Below are 19,859 nucleotides of genomic sequence, written 5' to 3'. Positions count from 1 at the left end.
GGTCCCCCCGCCCCCCCCCCCCCCCCCGGGGTCTGGTTAGTCAGCCAGGACTGAGGTTACGTCAATGTTTCCACCCACCAAGCCGCTCCAGCTCAACTCGACACCAACCCAATTCACCGACGCGTTCCACAGTGACGCATCTCAGGAAGAGCAGGCGCGACCCAACATCCGACGGCAACGAATTGAGGCCAGCGAGGTAAGTGCGACGTTGTCATAGGGAATTTGGTCCTTTTCGTATACACAATTCTGTGTTTGCCCTTCATCCAATGCCGCCCCAGCACTCTTTTCTTGCAGCTTTTCTCGACCCGCTCGTTCCTGTCCTTCCGTGCTCCCCCTCCCTCCTCCCCACCCACCGCCCTGCGCATTTCGCGATATCCTCTGTCGCAGAGCCCGCGTTCGCCGCGTGCTCTAGGTAGCCTGTCAACCTCGAAACCCCATCCCAAATGCCACAGCTGCGCATCAACTCGCTCCTGTCACTACTTGTAGCCCTCCTTCTCTCTCCACGGTCTTGAAACTACCGCCGTCATGAGCAGCAGGGTCTACGACGTCGACCAGACGGGCAATGTGCTATGCACCTACGACCAGTCGGGCGCCGTCGGCGAGGACGACTCCAGTCTGAAGACGGCAAGCTCCCACTCCCCTCGCGTGACCTACCTCCCCACCAACACCCTCTGACAGCAGCCCGCGTCCTCACAGGAGAAAACACACGTCCCGCTTGCCAAGGCCATCTTCTACGCCTTCCTCCCCGCCGGCTTCCCGCACAGCGTCACCGACGACTACCTTGCCTACCAGACCTACGACTCGCTGCAGGCCTTCTCTTCCTCCATCGCCTCGCTGCTCGCCAACCGTGCAGTCCTCGAGGGCCTCGGCGTCGGCAATGCTTCGCAGTCGCCCACCGCCGCGCTCGTCCTGCAGATCCTGCAGGACACCTTCTCCCGCTTGGCCACCATTCTGTTTGCCCACCGCATGGGCACCGCCATCGAGCCCGAGTGCAAGACGTACCGCTTCATGGCCGACCTCTTCAATGACGCCTCGCAGCTCCTGGACCTCCTCGTCCCCGTCCTGCCCTTCCTGCCCAAGGTTTCCGTCATGGTCTCGGCCGCCATCCTGCGCTCGCTCTGCGGCGTCGCGGCCGGCGCCAGCAAGGCTAGTCTGTCGGCCCATTTTGCAAAGATGGGCAACCTGGCCGAGCTCAACGCCAAAGAGGCGTCGCAGGAGACGGTTGTCAGCCTCGTCGGGATGCTCGTGGGCACGGCCGTCGTACACATGGTTGAGGACAAGCGGGCCGTGTGGTGTTGGATGATTGTTCTGATCGCTATTCACCTCATGATGAACTATCGCGCCGTCCGCTGCGTCAAGATGTTGACGCTCAACCGTCAGCGCGCCACCATTGTGTTCCGCGAGTTCCTCGAGACGGGCAAGGTCCTGACCCCCGGCCAGGTGGCCGCCCGCGAGAGCATCCTGCGCAACGGCCGCGGCAAGCTCACCAGCAAGAGCGGCGATTACCGTGGCCACTGCGAGTTTGGCAGCTACGGCGACGTTATGAACTTCCACCCCTGGGCCTACGACCGCTACGTCTTTGAGTCGGACGAGTACTACATGGGAATTTGGCACTGGCGCTCCAACTTCCAGGTGCGCATCGCGATGAAGGAGGGCAGCCGTGGCGGCGGGGCTAATGGCCCGCTGCTCGCCTGGTTCGACGCCGTCGCCCACGCCTACCACTTCGATTCGGCCCTCAAGGACGGCCTCGGAAGCCACACGGAACACGCGGGCCCAGCCGGCTACGTAACCCCTGAGACCAAGGAGTCGGTCCTTGCCGCGCTGCGGGCCTGTGGCTGGGATGTTGAGAACGGTCAGCTGGAGATTAGGAGTCCCATCCGCGTCCGCACCGGCGACTCCAAGAAGGGCATGTAGCTTTTCCCCTTGTCCAACGCGCGCCTGGTAATTCCCCGGCAATCCGCTCTCACCTTTTTAGGTTGGGTTCTTGATTCCCACATCTTCCTTTTTTTTCATTCGTGGTGTCTTTTCCCATCTGGTGGTCCCCTCTCATTTCCTTTTTGGCAACCGGTGTTACGGGACCCATGGCACAACTGCCGCTTCTCGGAACACAGAACGGGAGCGGATCATAGAGAAGCTCCGGCACAAGCACAGGAGATACCAATTTGCTGATAAGTCTGCCTTTTTGATTCCAGTGCCATCCGTTGTACTGCCCTCGGAAAAGGAGCCTCTCCCACACTACCATGGCACGTCGACCTCTGGCCCTTACCATTCAGTACCCCAGGAGGTCAAGCATGATTGAAGCTTCTTTCCTCGCGTCTCCTCTTATGTTCTTTCGCCCTCCCTCTCTCGTGGGACGTGTCCCCTCAGGATGTGATTTGGTCGGGGGGCAGTTGCTTCGAAAGTTGCCACGCCGCCATGCGCGATGCGGCACGGGGTTCGGCGACTTGTAGAATCGCACAAGGGCCTTGTTTGTTTGACATGGACGTTTTAAGTCGTTTTTGCTCGTCCGTTTTCGTTTGTTAGTGGTTGCTTCCCCGGTAAAGCCTTGTTCTATGTTCTAGCACGGTGTCGAAGGCCAAAGAGGTACGGCGCTTCACTATTTGGGCCTGATTTCGTGCGAAATCTACACATTAGACGATACAACGCAGTGTAGCGCCCTGTATGTTATACAAGAGATTCACACGTGGAGCGGTAGGAGATGTGTGGCGTCAAGCACGACACCTGGGTCGTGCCGCCAACACATGTTGATATGTTGTTGTTACAGATAGCTGGTTCGTTATTGTACATGCTGTGCCCCACCCGAGTCTAGACGATGCCGAGCGCCCGCAAGGCCCTCATCTTGACACCCTCCCACGTGTTGAGCTTTGGCCTGACGTCGAGGTAGAAGTTGAGCTTCTGCGGTACCGCGGCGCCGGCGGGCCCCCCTGGGCGGCCGGCGTAAAAGTCAATGACGTACTCGACCCTGACGCCGCAGCGGTCGACGACCCAGTCGTGGCGGTCAAACGGGGCCGTGTAGCCGAGCCAGGTGTTGATGCGGGCGCGGGGCGACATCTTTGCGGCCAGGCCGCTGAAGGACTCGAGGCGGGGCCCGCCGGGGCACGCGGCGCCTGCTGCGACGCCGCTGCCGCCGCCGCAGTAGGGGGCCTCCCAGGCCTTGATCTCGCGCCAGGCGCGCTCGTTGACGGCGTTGTGGATGGGCACCACGGTGCGCATGTCGGCGGCGCGCGCGCCGTCGGGCCCGCCCGCGCTGCCCTTGCGCCGCAGCGCCTCAAAGAACATCTTTTCCGACGGGTACACCCAGTTGCCCGTCGCGGCGTCGGCGCCCGTTTCGTTTTCGTGGTTGGACGGGATGGCGGCGGCGGCTGGGGATGGGGATGGGGATGGGGAGGAGGGCACGGCGCGCGGGATGGAGGAGACGACGCGGGCCTCGTCGAGGTGGCCGCTGCGGGTGGACGGCGGTGGTGGCGGTGGTGTTGGCGGCCGGGTGGCGCTTTGCGCCGGCGAGCTGGTGGAGAGGAAGGGGACTCGCCATGTCAGGGGGTTCCAGGACGGGGCGGGGGCGGGGGCATTGCTGGGTGGTGGTCTCGCTGTTGGCGATGGTGCTGCCGCCGCCGCCGCGCGGGCTTGTGATAGCCACACCTCGCGCGACTTGTGGTCGACGGGGCATGCTTCTGGTGGCTTATTGTTGTTGCTGCTGCTGCTACTGCTGCTGCTGTGGTCTACGGGGCAGGCGTCGCGGGGGCGGTGGTCGACGGGGCACGCGGCCGCAGCGCCTGTATCGTCGCCGGCGGCCATGGGAGAGGGGGTTGCGCGCGGGGATCGCAGAGGGGTTTGTTAGTTGGGCGGGCGGGTGCGGTGATGGCGGCGTGCCGGGCCCGGACCAAGGTTGTGGCGCACGGTTAGGCTGATCGGAGGGCGGTAATGGAACGTTGGGTGTGGTTTATCTGGTCGTGGGCTAGTCTTGGGCTGTTTTGCGCCTGGGAGGTACATGGAAGGGTAGCTTGAGCTTGGCAAGCTGGGCGGCAGAAAAAAATCCAAGTTGAAGCCAGCTAGAAGCCTCGGTGGGGCCTGGCGCTCATCACCACCCGCACCCCACACACACCGGGCTGCCCACGCCTTCCTTGTCGGTCACTTCCATTCTGCTTCCAAGCCCGCAGACCGGCTGGCAATTTGATGTTTAACACAACTCCAAGCTTTATTCTGGCTGCTTTATCTCCCACTCCTTCCACCCCTTCCACTCTTGTTGAGTCGCATTCTGGCTGTTTGCCGTAGAGCAGTGGGGTGCCCGTCCATGAGGGGTAGTGGAGCACGTTATAGTCTTGCAGTATGACCGGGACAGCATCCACCACAGGGCGAATGGTTTAGTGGTATAACGCTTCCTTAGCATGGAAGAGGTCCGGGGTTCGATTCCCCGTTTGTCCAGCCTGTTTCGGCAAACACAGTTTGCTTTTTGTGGTCTTTTTGGTACCAATCACATCATTGATATCACTTGTTCTCACCATGATCCTAGCCGCTGGTAGCGTCGTCCTAACTACTAGCCTTTCTTTTGCAGCCGTGTCTCGAGCTAGCGCTTCCTAATTCACCCGACATCAGCCCAGTGATCGGAGCTAGAGCTAGGTAGTCGTAGTTCAACATCTGTGCTGTTGGCCACATCATCGGCCTCAACAAGGGTCAATGCCCGGCGCATGCAGGGATGCCGGCAGGGAGCTAGTGGGGGAAGCGGACATCTGTTTGATTGTTTCAAAATAGGTATCTTTACACGTACTATGCAGCCAGTTTGCATACAATAAGGCGCTTTTCGACGCCTCATCGTACGTGGCAACTGTCCCAACATTGGTTTCCGACAGCCACCTCCCCCTCGCTTCCGTCCCCGTCCCCGACACGCCGCCAAAATGCAAAGCCATGCCTCCAAACATGCGGTCCGAGCAATGCAAATAACAAACCTACTAGTAGCTAGGAAATGCTGGTGCGGAAACCAGATGCAACTAAGAAAAGATCAACTTGAGCAGACTCTCGCACTCCTCCAACGGCCTTCCGGGACGACCGCCCGGACCTTGGCGACAGGTCCGGCTTGTCGGAGAGAGGCAGATGTGATGGGGCCATTGCATGCCAGGCGCCCGCGGATCTTCTCATGTCAGCTAAGGAGAGCATTGTGGCCGCAGCTCGGTGCTAGCTTCCCTTCCCTCGTGTTGTTGGTGCCATTCGGTCGTTGGTGATGCCGGCTGCTGATCGATAATGCTTTTCCGTCGCTTCCCGCCTGTGTCGTCACTCCATTGAAGCAGGCAGGACGTAAAATCCATGCTTTGTCTCGGCCAACCTCTTGTGTGCGCATCGCGACTTGCACCTGAACAGTTCTTAAGCGGAGGGGAGTTTCCCCGGAGCCTCTCCTGGTGCGCCTCTCTCGTGCCCGGTCGCTCGGGCCGTCCTTTTGGTATTAATGATAGAGAAAGAAGGAAGAAGAAAAGTGCAGAGAAAACACCGGTGTAAGTGACGCACGCCGGGCGGGCACATTTGGTCCCGCCAGTTGCAAATTTCGCTCAGGCAAACATGGCGGCGCCGCCAGTCTCGATGGCCTCGATCTCAGCGGCGGTCAGGGGCTGGCGCTGGAAGCGGGCCGGCAGCTCGCTGCGGTCGAAGAAGACCCCGGCCTGGTTGGGGCGCACGGGCCCCAGCTCGCTGCCCGATAGGCCGCCAACACCGGCCTCCTCAACAGTCTTGATGGTCTTGCGCAGGGGACCGAACTGCTGAGCGTGCTCACGGTACTTGCTAAAGGAGGACGACGTGTTCTGGGCAAAGGTGGCGGGTGTCTGGTTGGTGGGCGACGCCGGGTGCGGCTGCGGGGTGTGGTCGATGGAGGCTGTAGGGGTGGACAAAAGTCAGTTCAGTGTCGGCCACGGCCCAAGACGATGGGGAGGGGCGCTGTGTGCGTGGGGTGCGGATACGCTGCCACCGCGAGGGGGCGACGACAATGGCGCGGGTCGTCGGGGTCGCGCTCGGGGTTTCGGCATTGTGCGACGCACCCCAAAGCCCAAGGCGCCAAGGCCCGCAGACGGGAGGCACATAAAACTGTGGAATGGTGGGGAAGAGCGAATCTTACCTGGAGTGGTGCGCTTTCCAATGAACCTGATCAATGGCTGGCGCTCGGCGTGGGCGGCAGCCTGGCGGAGGACCTTGGTCGCGAACATTTTTGCGGTTTTCTTTGTTGATTTTTTTTATTTTTTTTCCTAGGCGCGCTGCGCTGCTGGTCTGGGCCTTGTAGCTGGGGCGGGTGCAGCTTTGCGCGCGCCCTTGATGTATTCAATCGGTTGGGCTTTGCAGCTGCGGACTGTGGCTGGGAAATTGGTGGAAAAATCGCTAAGGAAATTCAAGCAGAAACACAACGAGGATGCGAACCGAGGACCGAGACGAACGAGAGGAGGACAGACAACAAGAGGGAGGAGACGAGGACAGAAGTTTGGGAAGGAGGAGGAGGTGGTGCGAGGTTTTTGGGTGATTTTCACAAGCTTGAGCGATTCTGTGCCATCCCGCAGGCATCGCTTGCCTGCCACGCCCGAAGGTCCGAGCTCCATCCTGGGGCCCCGATATCGCGCCTGCACCTGCTTGCTGATGGCGGTTGCTCATGCTCTGTGGTGCATCCCTTGGGCCGGCGTGGGGGATGCTCCCGCCAGAAACGGCCACTCTGGGCCCACAAGCCTGCGGGCTGCAGCGGCCCAGGGTGCCAGGCAAGCGGGGCAGGTGGCCTGCTCCACATTTGGACTGTACTTCGATTCATAAGCAGGCGAGGTACCTTTTGGCTTGAAGCCTGTAGGCGTTTGCTTCTGGCTGCTAGGCGTGCTGCACTCATCTCGAATTGGCCGCCCATTTGATGCATCTTCCTCAACATGGAGCACCCTGGGATTGATTGAGGCCTAGAACAACATCAATAGCTCGCGTACCACCACACCGCCCAGCCCGATGAGATTTGCCACCAGGTTCAGCGCTAGTTCAACGGGCTCACTACTGCCTCTCCCCTTTCCACCTTTCCACCTGCGGTCTGGTCAACGCCGCTGCCACCGCCAGCGCGCGCGACCACGCGGGGGCACGCGAGAAGTGACGACACCTCACAGTTGTGTGGTCTAGATAGATGTCCACGCCCGCCTCCGACACCCCCCACTTCTAGTCACCGTCGGCGTGGGATTGCTCTGCTGATGGGAAAAGCAAACACTGCAAAGTAAACGAGGTCGACACAGCCGGGTACTGCACATGTGCTCGTGCCAGCCGGCTGCTGTGACTGCTCACATTCTCCCAGACCAGCTTCACGCCCGGCACTCTGCCAACCCAGGCCGCTGGCTGTTGTCACTGGCCGGCTTTTGCACTACCCGCCAATCTTCTGCGTCCGTGTCTTTGGTTCATGCTACCTTCAACCCGGCAAGCCACCCACACCAGAGCTGCAAGCGCAGCCAGGCCTGCAACCCCTCCTCCCAACATGCCAGTATCACATTGGACACCACACCAATCCGTCATGCAGCACGAAAAGCAAGGTGCTCAGCACCCCGGCCGGTCTGCTGGCCCCAGCTACCGCTATTCGTTTGCAACGAGAGGGAAGGGCAGCCTTCCCAGCCGCAGTATCTGAAGGAGATTGCCCTGAAAAGCAAGATCTGCGGTGCTGCGGAGCACCACTACAAAATGCTCGACTGTCCAGGCTGAGAGACGTACGAGAAAGCTTCCGTCATTCTCTCAGTCCTCTGCTCACTGCCCCTGGCCATTGCAACCAGGTCACCCGCCATGGATCTACGCGAGCTTGTCGTTGACTACCACAGCCACGCCAATGCCGTGCTAACATGGCTGATCGGGGCGTCCAACCGCATCATCCTCCGCGACAGTAGGGCCGTCGCTGCATCTGGCCTCTCTCTTTCGTACAATCCCACCGACAGCCTCGACCGGCCCCGCGACCTGTCCGAGATGGCAATTCTGGTCGCCCGGAACCCGCACCTGATCGGCTCCATCCCCGATTCCGTTCTGTACCACATGTACTGCGAAATAGATGTCAGGAGGCAGGTCGCCAGGCTCATGGCCGAAGACGCCGACGAGGGCCACTTCTTCTACATCACATGTCTTGAAGCGGCCTTTACCATCCTCGGCGGCGACAAATTGCTCGACAACAGGCAGCGTATGAAACTAGCCTTTGAGCCAAGGACAGCCCGCGACAAGACGACAACACGCCCGCAGAACCCCTTTGCCTCGTTGGATGTTGAGCCATGTGCCGAGCAGGCCCCAGCAGCAGCCAAATCGACCCTTCGGGGTCAAAGGGCGAAGCTGAAGCGCGCGCCCGCGCCCGCGCCCGCGCAACGAGCCGCCCTCGCCCTCGCCACCTCCTCGACACCCCTGGAGGTCCTCAACGCTCTGGTGGACAAGCAGTCGCTCCGCACCCGCGAAGCCGCTCTCAAATTTGTGCGCAAATCGGTTGCCCTCCACGACGTCATCCAGTTGGTTTGGCAGAGGGTGGCGTGTTGCCAATTCCCCAGCCATGCCGCAGGCGCGCTCCTCCACGTCGCCACCACAATAATCCGGAACAACGAGTTGATCGATCACAGCGACGAGTTCCTCGGTCAAATGTCATTTCTCGGCATGGTCCGCATCGCCACAGGCAGAAGACTCACGGACAGCACAGAAGCGCCCGATGATTTCGAGGAGCTCTCGGGGACCATTGGCGCGCCCACGGATTCCGGGCCACTGGTCGGCATATATGAGCAGCTCCAACTGCACACGTACTGGAGCCTCGTCGAATTTGCCAGGAACTATCGAGAGAACAAGACGGGAAAGCCCACCAAGCGGATGGCTGCCCAGCTCAGGGCCTGGGATCCGGGCATGGACCTGGAGAAGGCCACGCCCGAGGCGAGGCTCTCATGGCGCCGGCTTTACACAATCAAGCTCCTCTACCAACTTCTCGATCTGTTCTCGTCCTTCTCGGTCCGGGACCAGCATTCCTTCGGCCTCTCTCGCCTGGCAACCCAGGTCGCGCAGCTTGTCCGACAAAAGCGCGATGCTGACGTGCCCAAATGCATCAAGCCAAGCCTGGTCTTCCAGCTCCAGTGTGTGGTGGACTCGTGGACGGTGCGCCGCGGCTGGTTCATCGACCCGGTATCGGGCCACAGGTTCGGGAAAGCGGCCGAGGAGCTGGACTGCGGGCGTGTCATCGTCAAGGCGCTTGATCACAGCGTGTCCGGGGAACCACGTGGACCGCTTGAATCGCTTGCTGAACTCTCCCAGACGCTCGAGGTCACTGGCCGTGGTTGCAGCAACAGCAACATCCTGCGCGGCAGGCTGGATGGGCTTGTTGGCCGTTTGGGGCCGCTCCTGGGCGGCCCACCTCGCCCGGGCGATGCAACACTCTGGAATCTGTCTCCAGCGCTTGGCGGTACGGCCTTGATGGAGGCCGTCCAGCTCCTCCGCCAGGCCGCTTTCCGCATCTGCGACACTCTCGGAACGCCGACAGCTCTCCTGTCGCTCCACGCCCATCTCCTCGATGCTGGATTTCTCAAAGAGCCTGTGCCGTACTATGTCGACTTGGCCAAGATCTTTGATGACAGACCCAAGTTGCCTGAAGAGTGGAAACTCGGTCTACGAAAGCTCGTACGTCTGGATAGTGCCAGGGATCTTCTCGATTACCAATATCTCGTCTTGGCGGACTTTGCCCGCCAACAGGGGCAGCAGCCAGATACAGGCTGTGATGAAGCTGAAGCCGATACAGCGCCGGCAGATGCGTATGGCTCCTATCTGACCAGCCTCCGACGCTCCGGCTGGGACCCTGACAGGGCCGTCTTCGAGTTCGAGGAGAACAGCGGCGGGCCGCAGCTTGATTGGCTACATACATGCGTCAGCGACCTGGATGGCGGCGCCGTCATTGGTCAGCTCAAGACGGCGTCGGGGAGAGTTATGCAGGATATTCCCCCGTCGACGCCAGATGCCGGGCCACGGTCGGGTTTCGACGTTGCCCGGGTCGCCGCCCACGCCGAGGAGCTGTGGGCAGGGATCCAGGCGGCGATGTCACGGGGAGACAAGTTGGTGTACGATTATATTTTCCGGGGTCCCGGGCTTGCCGACTGTAGTAATCTCACCAAACGGACGCTTCTGATCCTCGGCCTGTCAACCATGGACAAGAATGAGGTCGACTTTTGTTTGGGTATCATTGCCCAGGAGTTTGAGAAGCAGCGGGGGCTTAGTCTGACGACACCGGCACGGGTGTTTGGCGGTGGAGCGGCTAGTGTCTTGGGATAGTGATAGGATATGTATTTGTTTCCTTCAAGTATACGATAGTTTTCGCATTTCTAGTCGTTTTGCCTGGGTACACAGCTCAACCCTTTGGCTAAATGATAGTTATAAACAAAAACATGACTGGATAAAAACACTTCATCTTGCAAGCGCTTGGTATCTAAAGTAATAACAAGAAAAATGGGAATAATGCTAAAAAAACAACAACAAGGAAAGGGCAGTGTATGTAAAGGCACCGCCGCACCCGAGGCGGCGGTGCGTCATGCCAGCGGGGGAAGCCATCTCTCAGCGGCGCCCGGCCACTTGGCTACCGCGAGCGCACGCCGGACCTCTGCTGGGCCACAAAGTTTGGGGCGGCGGCGCCCGGGCAGCCGACGCCCTTTGTCCCGTCGAGGCTCTGCAGGACGACGAGCATGGCGGTGGCGCGGTTCCTGTTCGCGGCGGGGCTCTGGTTGGCCGGGTCCGTGTCGAAGCTGATCGGGGTGCCGAAGACGTTGCCCTGCGCCACGGCCTGGCCCAGCTTGGCGACGAAGGCGGCGCGGTCGGGCGGGCAGCTGCACGAGATGAGCACGCCGTTGGCGCCGTCGCAGCTGCCGCGCTGCCGCGCGTTGGGGTTGACGCCCCGCTCGACCCCGAAGGAGGGCACCAGGTCCGCGCTGATGGAGCCGCCGCCGCCGCCGCCAGTGGGCCGGCCGGCTGCCGGGGGCGAGCTCGGGTTCGGGTTCGGGGTTGCGTTGGGTGGTGGTGGTGGGGTTTGGTTGTTGGGCCGGCCGTTGTTGCGGTTGGGTCGGCCGCGGGCGGGCGCAGAGGGCGCGCCCCCCTGCACCGCGCCGCCTGGGACCTGGCCCGGCACGAACCCCGGGACCACTCCTGGAGGCGTCCCGGCTGCGTCTTTTGCGGGGGCGCGGCCTTGGGGCGCGGCGCTGACCAGTGCCGAGGCGGCGAGGAGGAGGACGGCGGATATGAGTTGCATCGTGGGCGGGGTTTTTATATGGTGGTGGTATAGTGAGCGTGGTTGGCTCGGTGCCTGCCGATGTGGGTGCAAGTGATGCAAGGTGCAAAGTTACAAAGAAGAAGCTAGCTTGGCGCAGGTCCTGCCGGCCGGGGAGAAGAGAAGAGGGGATGGATGGGACGGTGGGTTGATGCGCTGACCTCAACCTCGGTCTGTCCTGAGGTGTGGCGATGGGCACACCCTATTTATATCGCGACCCTTTTGGGGCATGACTCCCCGCCCAGGGGGGTAGGGGGCGACGGAGGGGAGAAGTTGCATTGCGCTGCCGATTTCGCCACCACACTCTTTTTGGATGAGACTTTTCGCGATCGCATTTTGGGCCGGTTCCAGGAAACGCTGTGCGTCGGATCTGGCAGCCTTCCGGATGTGGCAGGTTTCATTTAAGCCAGGCCTTGTGGTGGGAACCCGCGGCTCGTCGTCCAACGGATGGCAGGTGGAGGCCAATACAGCCCTCATGAGGACCAATCTCGCCAGGCAGTTCATGTACCTACAAGTCTCTAACAAAAAGGTGAGCCAGAGCTGACTGGGCTTCAAACCAAACGGCAGTGTCGAGAGAAGAGACAAGGAAACGCTTGGCCGGGCCATTCACAGTATCAGATCAAGCTTGGTTTTGGGTTAGCCGCCCAGCCGGGACGATGCCATGCTGTTGGACGGGACGATCCCAAAACGAAACGCAAGCCCAAGCGCCGAAAAAAGGGATAGTTGATCGTCGAGATTGGCACATGGGCACGACATTGGACGACCTGACAGCAAGCAATAGCTGGGGTTCCCTTCCCAGCCGGCTATCCCAAACGCCTGGGGTCTGGCCTGGTCTCACCCTGGGCCGCATCGGGGGTTTGGCAATCTGCCCGACCCATCACATCAATTAATCTCCTACCCGCCGCTGCCGCCCGTCGCAGCTCGGCCCCTGCGCAGATACCGCTCTTCGACCTGTCGCCCCCAGACGGGGCAATTGCCGCCGTCGATGGCTCCGTGTCTTCAATCTTGTGGTTGGGGTGGAGGCCTTTGCGGCCCCGATGCTGTTTTTGGACGTCGCCGGTCGGTTTTGCGGGTCTTATAGCTGCCATGCTGGGATGCGGCCGCGATTGAGTTCGACACTAAGATTTGTCCCTGCCGCTTACAGGCCTTTTACGGATCAGAATTGTTGCTACGCCGGGACAGTCCTTTTCAGGAACAGAGATAACAATTGGGTTAGGAACAGAGGTAGGACCAAGAAAGTGAGTGTACTTTAATGTGAGGCCAGTTCTTTACGCGGAAGCAGTTTATCAGCACACATCCAACCAGGGAAATAAAGACCCACGGCACTGACAATGCAGCTTTCCGCTTTCTCAATGGGGGTTAGCCGTTCAGCATGGCCACCGCTGAGCGGGGCATGCAGCACGGCCACGTTGCCCAGCATGGCCGGGAATAGCTTTCTACTTTGCTTCGCCGGGGGGATTCGGGCGCGTTCGCGGTTCGACCTTTACACAAGCAGGCAAAAGCCCACTGAACCAGAGCTCTAGCCGTTTGGCTTCACCTTTTATACGCGCAAGGTTGACAAATGTCGGTTCTCCAGCACATCCGCGGGGGGTTAAAATGCGTCTGCTGAATGTCAAAACACGCAAGATGGAGAGCTTTATCAGCAACATTCCACCTTACGCAATCCTGTCACACCGATGGGCCGAGAAGGAGCTCACCTATGAGGATGTTACTCATAAGCGGTTCTACCGCCGCCGCAGGAGGTGGGGTCACAAAATCGAAGGCTTCCGGGCCCAAGCCAAGAAGGACGGACTGGCGTACATGTGGATCGATACATGCTGCATCGACAAGGCGAACTCTGCCGAGCTTTCGGAGTCCATAAACTGCATGTACCAGTGGTACCAGAGCGCCTACCGGTGCTATGCTTATATATCCGACGTCCGCCAGCTTGGTGATGGCCATGGGCAAGTCACAGACGACGTCGAGACGCAGCTCAGGCGAAGCGTCTGGTTCTCCAGAGGCTGGACCCTCCAGGAACTTATAGCTCCGTCCAGAGTGAGCTTCTTTGATGCGGATTGGCGCTTCATCGGCACGAGGACGGATTTGTCGTCCGTGATCCAAAGCGCGACGGGCATCACCAAGAGCTTCCTCCTCGGTAGAGCGCAGCCAAGCCAGGCCAGCGCGGCCCAGCGCATGTCGTGGGCCGCGAAGCGCGTCACGACACGCGAGGAGGACATGGCGTACTGTCTGCTGGGACTCTTTGGCGTCTCGATGCCGATGCTCTACGGGGAGGGCGCCGAGAAGGCCTTCCTCCGTCTGCAGGAGCACATCACCTTATTGACTTCGGACGACACGATCCTCGCGTGGGGGCTTGGGCCCGATCCCGCCAGCATCCCCGGCGGCATACTGGCCACCTCACCTACGCAGTTTGCCGGGAGCGAGCACGTCGTAGTGACCAGCAAGCTGAAGCCAAGGAGGTTCGAAAAGGTGGTAAACACGCTGCAAATGACGGTTTCGGTCTTGGAGCGGGGTGGGACCGCAATGTATGCGCTCCTGGACTGTGCGCTCGAGAACGACGAAGACTGCCTGCTGGCGATTCCCCTCGAACGAACCGACTCCAGCGACACGTTTGTTCGACCACGAGGGGCGGGAGTGGCCATAATAGACCCTAGAAACGAGTCTGTTGACAGCCCGAGGACGATTCGGGTAAGGATAGATCGCCCATCCCCATCAGCCCCATCCTTGGACCTGAGCAGCTGCATCGACGTTGCCGAAATCCCGTTCGGCCTGCAGCTGGTCGACGTCCACCCCAGGGAGTGCTGGGCCAAGACGCGGGCCATGGTTGTTCCGGCTCGCGGCCTAGACATCGTCATCCTCAGAGTCCGTCCACCTCGGCGCTCCAAAGCCGACTTTGTGGTGGTCCTGAAAGCCCACTCGGCGCTGAAGGGGCACAGCGAGCGCGAGGCCCACATCATGACGCTTTCGAAAGACCATGCCGATTCCGGCCCCAACTCGCTGCAAAACCTCGCCGCAAAGCTCGAGGTCCTCGGGCCGAAGCTTTACGGCAAGACCACGGCCAGAATAGGCAACTGCGGGCTGCGGGCCACGGTGCAAAAGGGGGAGATGAAGGCGTTGGGGGATCTCGGGTTCCTCCTCGAGCTCGAATTGCAGGATGGGGAACAGCTCAAGTCGATCAAAACAGCGGACGCGTCGGCAGAACTTGCCAAGCCATCATCAGTGCGCAGAGCTTCCCGCTGGAGAGCCCTGAAGAAACAGCGTGGGAGCACGGAAGGGTGCCCAGCCCAGGCTTGTCGTAGTGGGACATCTCCTGTCCCCACGCGGGAATGAGTGGGACCATATTTCTGGCGGCTCGTGCGCGCGGATGGTGTTATTGAGGCCCGCCATGGCGATAACAAGTCGCAAATTCTGTAGCGCGACTCGGCGAGCGGCCGGGGCACCAGCCTTGGCTGGAGCGGAACCCGCGGCCGCGGAGTCCGTTTGTCGGAGGTCCTTTATCTTTGACGTGTGTTTTTGTTGTTTTTCTTGTCCTTTTTTTTTGCCGTCCAATCGACTACAGCAGTTCGCGTTGGTGTGTCTCAATGCCAACGGACCGTCCCGCAGGTGGCATCCAGGGCTAAATCCACGACCGACGCACGCTAGAGCCGTGCTCAGCCCAAAAGCCCTGCTGTCGACGATAGTTCAAGGCAGCACAGACAATGGCCGCCAACAACTCGGGCAGCGGCCAGGGCCCTCCCGCCAGCGGCGATGCCGACCCCTTCCCCTTCCCCGGCGGCAAGTCGCCCGGCATCGGCTTCACCATGAAGCACGGCTGGCTGTCGTCGTCGCACGCGCCCTACGACCGGGACGATGACCCCGAGGCCGTCCTGTCAGGTCCGTCGGCCTCGCAGGACGGCCTGTCGCGCCGCCCGCCGCCGACGGCCCGGGACAACGGCGACCTGGTGACGGCCATCGAGGACCGCGACCTCAAGCGCGGGCTCGCGCAGCGCCACCTGTCCATGCTGGGCATCGCCGGCGCCATCGGCACGGGCCTGTTCCTGTCCCTGGGCAGCGCCATCCAGAACGCCGGCCCGCTCGGCACCCTGCTCGCCTACGCCACCGTCGGGCTCGTCGTGTGCTGCGTCCAGTTCGCCCTCGGCGAGGTATCGGCCCTGCTGCCCGTCACGGGCTCCTTTGTGCGCCACGCCGAGTTCCTCGTCGACCCGGCCTGGGGCTTTGCTATCGGCTGGAACCTCGTCTACGGCAACGTGCTGTCCATCCCGAGCGAGATCACCGCCATCTGCGTGCTGTTCCAGTTCTGGGCCGACGAGCACCCGATATTCAGCAACCAGGCCGTCTTTATCGTCATTTTTATAGTGCTGACCGTTGCCGTCGGCATGTCGCTCGTCGACGTCTTTGGCGAGGTCGAGTTCGTCTTTGCCCTCCTGAAGATCATGCTCGTCGTCTTTCTGATCGTGCTTGGCCTCGTCATCAACCTGGGCGGCATCCCCGGCACGCCCCGCATCGGCTTCGCCTACTGGCAGGACCCGGGCCCCTTTGTCGAGCACATCGGCGCCGGCGACTGGGCAAAGTTCCTGGGCTACTGGAGCGTCATGACGGGCGCCGTCTTCTCCTTCGCGGGGGTCGAGTCGCTCGCCATGGCGGCGGCCGAGACGCGCAACCCGCGCCGGGCCATCCCGCGCGCCTGCAAGCGCGTCTTCGCCCGCGTCGTCTTCTTCTACCTGCTCGCCGTCCTCGTCGTCGGCATGCTCGTGCGCAGCGACGACCCGCGCCTCAGCAACGGCAGCGGCACCGCCGCCCAGAGCCCCTTTGTCATCGCCGCGTCGGCCGCCGGCGTGCGTGCCATCCCGACCGTCGTCAACGCCGTCGTCATCACCTCGGCCTGGTCCGCCTCCAACCAGAGCCTGCTCGCCGGCACCCGCGTGCTCTTCGGCCTCGCCCTCAAGGGCCAGGCCCCCGCCGTCTTCCTGCGCACCACCTCGTGGGGCACCCCCTACGTCTGCGTCCTCTTCTTCGCCGCCTTCATGCTGCTCAGCTTCTTGAGCCTGTCCAACGGCGCCCTGACCGTGTTTTACTGGTTCGTCGCCCTCACCTCGGCCGGCGTGCTCATCTCGTGGTCCTCCATCCTGCTCAACCACATCCGCCTCATGCGCGCCATCAAGGTACAGGGCATGTCGCCGAGCAGGCTGCCCTGGCATAATGCGTGGACCGTCTACAGCTCCCCGGCGGCCTTGGCCATGTGCATCATCATCCTCCTGACGGGCGGCTACGAGGTTTTTGTCGATGGGAGATGGGATGCTCAGCAGTTTGTGTCACACTACCTGTAAGTACCACCCACACAACCTGTCACTGTATCGTCCTTTCCATTCTAACACATCCGCACCAAAAAAACAGAGACATTCCGCTCGTGCTCTGCGGCTACCTGGCCTGGAAGTTTGCAAAAAAGACAACCATCACCCCTCTTGCAGACATCCCCCTCGAAGAAGCCTTCCAGCACGTGGAGCAGAACCCCGAGCCGGTCGAGAAGGTGGCCGAGGGCTGGATTCTGGCCGTGTCTTGGCTCTGGGACTGACGACGCCCCAGAACTGCCTTGTCCTTGAGCATTGTCAGAGCCTGCACCCAGAGATATCTGGTAGTTTTGTCCTCGCATCATCAGCGCGTCGCCATCCATGTAGATACCCCACCACAGCTGCACGCTGTGCGCCATGCTATGATATTTAAGGCATGCCATTTGTTTGAAGACCTGCAATCTACTCTTCCTTCGAGTGGAGTTTCCCCGCACCATATTAACGGTTCCACCAGCTGTAGTCCACAACTGTGGGAACACGGCGTCACAGACTCTGCTCGAAAATACCGCACCGGCCCAGCCGATATATGCCGCCGCCTCAACGCCCCCCTGCCACATCCGGCGTCCAGCCACGCCTGATGATCCAGCCCGTATAGCTCAGTGGTAGAGCGTATCACTCGTACCAGCCGTTACATGATAAGGTCCACGGTTCGATCCCGTGTGGGGGCATTTTTTGCATGAGGCTGTCACGAGATTTTACTGCGGCAAATGTGGCTGACGACGACCTAAATAACCCTCAGCCAGCGCAAAGGGACGAATTTCCAAAGCTTACAAGCGTTTTTACCCCGCGGCGTTTGGACGCAGCTGACCCTTTTTCCAAAGCCCGTCCCGCGTGCTAATTGGCTGTTTCCTCTCAGACCTGCCGAGAAGCTGCGCAGAGCTTACTCAGCTCGCGCTTATTGTGGACGGCGAGGGGGACATCTCGCCATGCCGCACCGCCAGCCGCCTTGTCCGTGTAAGCGCGAGTGCGCGAGGCCGAGGGTAGAGATGGTTGAAGGGCATGCATGTTAATTATATTAATCTGAGCTGGAACAGACCATGGAACGCTTCAGTCTTTTGTGCAACACTTCCTCATCGAAATTTGGCTCGTTTCGAAAACCGACCCCTCAAAAACTCTTCGCGTCCTCGACATGACAAAACGCTGGCAGGCATGGCTCTCCCCGCGGCCGTCGCGGCGCTCAAACATTGCCGCCGAGGCCGAGTTCACGGCGGTGCACGGCTCCGCCCTGATCCAGTCCTTCAACGACGCCGACACGGGGCGCTGGCACGTCGTGGAGACGCACTACGTCGGCAACAAGCTGGCGAGGGACGGGAAATCGGGCCCGCCGCTGTGAGTCGTCAGGCAGCAGCAGCAGCAGCAGCAGCAGCAGCAGCAGCAGCAGCAGCAGCAGCAGCAGCAGCAGCAGCAGCAGCAGCAGCAGAAGCGATCGGGCGACGACGGCGCGCTGACCACGGTCCAGACACATCCACATCAAGCAGGTCGAGTATTTCGAGGTCATGCAGGGTGTCATGGCCGTCGACATCAACGGGACGCAGCACAGGCTCACACGCGAGTCCGGGCGGGTCACCGTCCCCCGCGGTGCTCGGTGAGTGGTTGGACACAGGGAGGAGGAGGCCCGAACTTTCCAATCCGTCTGCTAATATCATCACCGCCCACCCCCCAAAAAAAAAAAACAGCCATCGGTTCTGGGTGCACCCCGACAGCCAGGAGGATCTGGTCTTCCGGTTCGATACGGACCCGCAGGACGTCGACAACATCTTTGACGAGCGCTACCTCAAAAACTCCCTCGGCTACATTGCCGACTGCGGCCGCGAGGGCCTTGTCCCGTCCTTTCCGCAGCTCTTGTTGATGAACATTGACCACGGGACCGTCTTCACGCCCCCGTTCTGGCTGCCGATCTGGATGCTGGTCGCGTTCCACCACGTCGTGGGCTACTGGATAGGCGGGCGTATTTTGGGGTAACGTTGGCCTCTTGTCCCCCGCCAGCCTCCCTCCTTGCTGACCAGACCTTGGAGGACAGGTACAAGTCGTCATATCCCGAGTACAGTGACGACCCCCGGGCGAGATGAACGAGGTTTCAAGGGCCGGTGTTTGAAGTTTCGCATGTGGAGTTTATGATGACGGAAAATAACGCCATATATGCATGGGACATATGTACATCAAGCCAACAGCGGCTGCCAGCCGACCAGAAGCCATGAATCTCTCGCCAGAACAGACAACAGCACCCCAAAGACAGTCCAGCCTATCGCTGCAGCAGTGCAAAGTCGCGCAACGGTGTTATGGGGCAATCTAGCAGGTGAAGACGGCAGGGCCGGGGATCTTGTAGGAGGTGACGACGGGCCAGTAGATGCTGAGTGTGACGCCGGGGTCGTTGGCCTGAGTAGGAAGCAAAGAGTCAGCTGCCGTCCACATGGCCAGACCAAGAGAACAAAAAAAACCCACCTTGTACGCGCCCGGGAAGCTGACGGTCGATGGCGTCTTGGTGCCGGTGCCGCCGACGACGTTGATCTGGGCGCACTCCATGTAGAACTGGGCGCCGCCGGGGCCGCTGGCGCCGTGCAGGGCCAGCATCTCGGCGCGGAGCAGGTACTGCCCGGAAGCGATGCACTGCGGGATGCGGATGCGGTGCTTTCCCTGGCCCTGGATCACCTTCTCGGTGCCCCACAGGCCCTGGCCGCCCGAGGGCAGGCCGTCCTCCTGGATCTTGAACCAGCCGCCGCCAACGCCCGAGTCGGTGGTGGCGTCGTTGACCTTTTTGAGGTAGGCCATGGTGGGGCCCTTGTGGGACGAGTCCATGATGCTTTTTTTTTTTGTCCGTTGTCAGCGGAGGGAGAGAACAGTCGCTAACGAGACAGATAACGACTCACTCGTTGGGCGAGGTGCCCGTGGTGCTGAGCATGTAGCGCCAGATGGCCGTCACGTCCTGGCCGGCCTGGACCGTGATGACCTTGGAGGTGGGCGAGGTCGGGTTGGGGTTGCCGTTGCAGGCCATGCTACTTGACGTGACGTCGGTGATGGGGCCGTTGTAGCTGGGCACCCGCACGCCCTGCCCCGTGCCCGAGCTGACGCCGCCGACCTCGAGCGACGTGAAGATGGTGTGGGCGCTCGCCAGCCCGGCGGCGGCGAGGGAGAGGAAGGCAGTCTTCATGGCGGCGGGGGGGGGAGGGGTGGTCCTGTAGGCGAGAGGTATAGGCTGCTAGCTATGTCTGGCAGGTTGAGGAGTGAGGGATGGCCCGGCTTCAGGAAGGGGAAGGGCGGAATGGCGGTTCATA

At 61.0% G+C, this 19,859-nt stretch overlaps 10 protein-coding genes and 2 non-coding genes across 12 annotated transcripts; 7 read left to right on the top strand and 5 right to left on the bottom strand.

Annotated features, from left to right (window-relative positions):
- Window positions 1–114: 114 nt before the first annotated feature.
- On the top strand, window positions 115–2,693 carry GGTG_12444 (hypothetical protein). Its single transcript, XM_009230341.1, has 2 exons — window positions 115–624; window positions 697–2,693. Exons 1-2 carry the CDS (start codon window positions 526–528, stop codon window positions 1,912–1,914), a joined length of 1,317 nt encoding a protein of 438 aa, XP_009228605.1. The 5' UTR covers window positions 115–525; the 3' UTR covers window positions 1,915–2,693.
- Window positions 2,196–4,008, bottom strand: GGTG_12443 (cytochrome c1 heme lyase). The gene has a single exon (XM_009230340.1). The coding sequence runs from the start codon at window positions 3,793–3,795 to the stop codon at window positions 2,806–2,808; it is 990 nt and encodes a 329-aa protein (XP_009228604.1). The 5' UTR covers window positions 3,796–4,008; the 3' UTR covers window positions 2,196–2,805.
- A 342-nt stretch (window positions 4,009–4,350) lies between these two features.
- GGTG_20248 lies at window positions 4,351–4,422 on the top strand. Its single transcript has one exon. It is a non-coding gene; the product is annotated as a tRNA-Ala (tRNA).
- A 298-nt stretch (window positions 4,423–4,720) lies between these two features.
- Window positions 4,721–6,223, bottom strand: GGTG_12442 (hypothetical protein). Its single transcript, XM_009230339.1, has 2 exons — window positions 6,098–6,223; window positions 4,721–5,857 (listed from the first exon to the last, which is right to left on the bottom strand). The coding sequence occupies exons 1-2, from the start codon at window positions 6,183–6,185 to the stop codon at window positions 5,538–5,540; spliced, it is 408 nt and encodes a 135-aa protein (XP_009228603.1). The 5' UTR covers window positions 6,186–6,223; the 3' UTR covers window positions 4,721–5,537.
- A 445-nt stretch (window positions 6,224–6,668) lies between these two features.
- On the top strand, window positions 6,669–10,436 carry GGTG_12441 (hypothetical protein). Its single transcript, XM_009230338.1, has one exon. The coding sequence runs from the start codon at window positions 7,765–7,767 to the stop codon at window positions 10,255–10,257; it is 2,493 nt and encodes an 830-aa protein (XP_009228602.1). The 5' UTR covers window positions 6,669–7,764; the 3' UTR covers window positions 10,258–10,436.
- GGTG_12440 (hypothetical protein) lies at window positions 10,249–11,496 on the bottom strand. The gene has a single exon (XM_009230337.1). It carries the CDS (start codon window positions 11,222–11,224, stop codon window positions 10,559–10,561), a length of 666 nt encoding a protein of 221 aa, XP_009228601.1. The 5' UTR covers window positions 11,225–11,496; the 3' UTR covers window positions 10,249–10,558.
- A 549-nt stretch (window positions 11,497–12,045) lies between these two features.
- GGTG_12439 (hypothetical protein) lies at window positions 12,046–12,330 on the bottom strand (the record flags this gene model as incomplete). Its single annotated transcript, XM_009230336.1, has 1 exon — window positions 12,046–12,330. The coding sequence occupies one exon, from the start codon at window positions 12,328–12,330 to the stop codon at window positions 12,046–12,048; it is 285 nt and encodes a 94-aa protein (XP_009228600.1).
- A 508-nt stretch (window positions 12,331–12,838) lies between these two features.
- GGTG_12438 (HET domain-containing protein) lies at window positions 12,839–14,569 on the top strand (the record flags this gene model as incomplete). Its single annotated transcript, XM_009230335.1, has 1 exon — window positions 12,839–14,569. The coding sequence occupies one exon, from the start codon at window positions 12,839–12,841 to the stop codon at window positions 14,567–14,569; it is 1,731 nt and encodes a 576-aa protein (XP_009228599.1).
- A 368-nt stretch (window positions 14,570–14,937) lies between these two features.
- GGTG_12437 (dicarboxylic amino acid permease) lies at window positions 14,938–16,811 on the top strand (the record flags this gene model as incomplete). The annotated part of the gene is made up of 2 exons (XM_009230334.1): window positions 14,938–16,562; window positions 16,634–16,811. The coding sequence occupies 2 exons, from the start codon at window positions 14,938–14,940 to the stop codon at window positions 16,809–16,811; spliced, it is 1,803 nt and encodes a 600-aa protein (XP_009228598.1).
- A 361-nt stretch (window positions 16,812–17,172) lies between these two features.
- GGTG_20247 lies at window positions 17,173–17,255 on the top strand. The gene has a single exon. It is a non-coding gene; the product is annotated as a tRNA-Thr (tRNA).
- A 275-nt stretch (window positions 17,256–17,530) lies between these two features.
- Window positions 17,531–19,131, top strand: GGTG_12436 (hypothetical protein). The gene is made up of 4 exons (XM_009230333.1): window positions 17,531–17,916; window positions 18,047–18,172; window positions 18,264–18,545; window positions 18,608–19,131. Exons 1-4 carry the CDS (start codon window positions 17,717–17,719, stop codon window positions 18,654–18,656), a joined length of 657 nt encoding a protein of 218 aa, XP_009228597.1. The 5' UTR covers window positions 17,531–17,716; the 3' UTR covers window positions 18,657–19,131.
- GGTG_12435 (endoglucanase II) lies at window positions 18,877–19,735 on the bottom strand (the record flags this gene model as incomplete). Its single annotated transcript, XM_009230332.1, has 3 exons — window positions 18,877–18,963; window positions 19,030–19,387; window positions 19,455–19,735. The coding sequence occupies 3 exons, from the start codon at window positions 19,733–19,735 to the stop codon at window positions 18,877–18,879; spliced, it is 726 nt and encodes a 241-aa protein (XP_009228596.1).
- Between the last annotated feature and the right edge of the window lie 124 nt (window positions 19,736–19,859).

This window comes from Gaeumannomyces tritici (assembly GCF_000145635.1).
Source record: "Gaeumannomyces tritici R3-111a-1 unplaced genomic scaffold supercont2.8, whole genome shotgun sequence".
NCBI lineage: Eukaryota > Fungi > Ascomycota > Sordariomycetes > Magnaporthales > Magnaporthaceae > Gaeumannomyces > Gaeumannomyces tritici.
The sequence above is the reverse complement of the archived record's forward strand: the minus strand, read 5'-3'. Positions and strand labels throughout refer to the sequence as shown.

Coding starts and splice junctions, on each gene's coding strand:
- GGTG_12444 (XM_009230341.1), top strand. CDS start 526: ATGAGCAGCAGGGTCTACGACGTCGACCAGACGGGCAATGTGCTATGC. Junction 625..696: donor ACGACTCCAGTCTGAAGACG/GCAAGCTCCCAC, acceptor GCGTCCTCACAG/GAGAAAACACACGTCCCGCT.
- GGTG_12443 (XM_009230340.1), bottom strand. CDS start 3,795: ATGGCCGCCGGCGACGATACAGGCGCTGCGGCCGCGTGCCCCGTCGAC.
- GGTG_12442 (XM_009230339.1), bottom strand. CDS start 6,185: ATGTTCGCGACCAAGGTCCTCCGCCAGGCTGCCGCCCACGCCGAGCGC. Junction 5,858..6,097: donor TGGAAAGCGCACCACTCCAG/GTAAGATTCGCT, acceptor CCACCCCTACAG/CCTCCATCGACCACACCCCG.
- GGTG_12441 (XM_009230338.1), top strand. CDS start 7,765: ATGGATCTACGCGAGCTTGTCGTTGACTACCACAGCCACGCCAATGCC.
- GGTG_12440 (XM_009230337.1), bottom strand. CDS start 11,224: ATGCAACTCATATCCGCCGTCCTCCTCCTCGCCGCCTCGGCACTGGTC.
- GGTG_12436 (XM_009230333.1), top strand. CDS start 17,717: ATGACAAAACGCTGGCAGGCATGGCTCTCCCCGCGGCCGTCGCGGCGC. Junction 18,173..18,263: donor ACCGTCCCCCGCGGTGCTCG/GTGAGTGGTTGG, acceptor AAAAAAAAACAG/CCATCGGTTCTGGGTGCACC. Junction 18,546..18,607: donor ATAGGCGGGCGTATTTTGGG/GTAACGTTGGCC, acceptor CTTGGAGGACAG/GTACAAGTCGTCATATCCCG.